The sequence below is a fragment of the Arachis ipaensis genome, chromosome B02, assembly GCF_000816755.2.
Source record: "Arachis ipaensis cultivar K30076 chromosome B02, Araip1.1, whole genome shotgun sequence".
Lineage (NCBI taxonomy): Eukaryota > Viridiplantae > Streptophyta > Magnoliopsida > Fabales > Fabaceae > Arachis > Arachis ipaensis.
The window spans coordinates 3,824,263-3,825,869 of NC_029786.2; the positions used below are offsets into that span (position 1 = coordinate 3,824,263).

At 30.7% G+C, this 1,607-nt stretch overlaps 1 protein-coding gene across 1 annotated transcript in view; it reads left to right on the forward strand.

Annotated features, from left to right (window-relative positions):
- The window catches only part of LOC107623354 (jasmonic acid-amido synthetase JAR1), a 6,445-nt gene that overhangs the window by 2,927 nt on the left and 1,911 nt on the right, over positions 1-1,607 (forward strand). The window contains exons 4-5 of the mRNA XM_016325583.1: positions 227-682; positions 1,197-1,537. Coding sequence (XP_016181069.1) covers positions 227-682; positions 1,197-1,537 — 797 coding nt within the window. The remainder of the gene's footprint in view (positions 1-226; positions 683-1,196; positions 1,538-1,607) is intronic.

Below are 1,607 nucleotides of genomic sequence, written 5' to 3' on the forward strand. Positions count from 1 at the left end.
ATAAAAAAAAGACAACAAGATATATAAGTATCCTATAATTGCCTAACCTAATAATTATATTAATGACTGATTTCATGACTTGAACCTATAACTTTAAAGTTACACAGAAACAACTCAACCGTTGAATTTAGTTGATACAATTTATTATGATCATATTATTAATTATTGTCTCTATTTGGTATTGAAATTTGGAAATGACTATGAATTATTATTATTATTTATGAAGAGAATTTCCAATCACAAGTGGAAAGGCCTTAAGCTTCATATACAGCAGCAAGCAATTCAAGACCAAAGGAGGGTTAGCAGCAGGAACAGCAACAACAAATGTTTTCAGAAATTCAAGATACACTGTTGCAATGCAAGCACTAAAATCACAATGTTGCAGCCCTGAAGAAGTGATATTTGGTCCTGATTTTCACCAATCACTCTATTGCCACCTACTTTGTGGCCTAATCTTCTGTGATGAGGTTCAATTTGTGTCCTCAACTTTTGCACACAGCATTGTCCATTCTTTTAGGACATTTGAGCAAGTTTGGGAGGATCTTGTTGCTGATATAAGGGATGGTGTCCTTACCGAAAGGGTCACTGTCCCTTCCTTGAGGAATGCTATGTCCAAAATTCTCAAGCCTGATCCCAATTTGGCTAACATCATCCAAACAAAAATCATGGGGTTAAGCAATTGGTACGAATTTTATTCGCAAAATTTTTTCGTAAAATTTAGGTTTAATTATTCTGTGGATCTCTATAGTTTTACCGGATTTTCAATTAAGTTCTTATAATTTTTTTCTTTTCGGTTAGTTCCCTATACCATATCAAATTTTGTAATTAAGTTCGTATCGACAAAAACGCGAAAATTAACAGAATATTCCGTTAAACAAAACGAATATATCTAACACTTGACGGAATATTCTGTATAGTTTAACAGAATACTATATTAATTTCAATATTTTTATCATAGTAGGGACTTAGTTACAAAATTTAATATAGTATAAATACCTAATTAAAAATATGATAAAACTATAGGACATAAAATTTATGTATTTGATATAAAACTTACATTACTATTTATTTATTTTTTTTTTGTGATTTTTAACTTATTTTTTAAAAAAAATCTCATATTTAATATTTTTAGTAATATTTGTGCAACATAGTTGACTAATTTTTTTTTTATAAATTTATGTATTTGTGCAACACAGGTATGGATTAATTCAAGAGCTATTTCCAAATGCAAAGTATGTGTATGGAATAATGACAGGGTCAATGGAGCCATATTTGAAGAAGTTAAGGCACTATGCTGGTGACCTACCACTGTTGACTTCTGATTATGGATCTTCAGAAGGTTGGATTGCTACAAATGTGAATCCAACATTGCCACCTGAGTCTGCCTTGTACACTGTTCTTCCTCAAATTGGATACTTTGAATTTATACCTCAAAATAAGGCAGACTCTGATTTCATTGATGTGGAACCTCAGCCTGTTGGACTCACTCAAGTTAAGGTTGGTCAAGAATATGAAATTGTTATCACCACTCCAGCAGGTACTTAATTAATTCTTCTCTACCTTAGCTTTTCTTATTATTATTATTATTATTATTATTATTATTATTA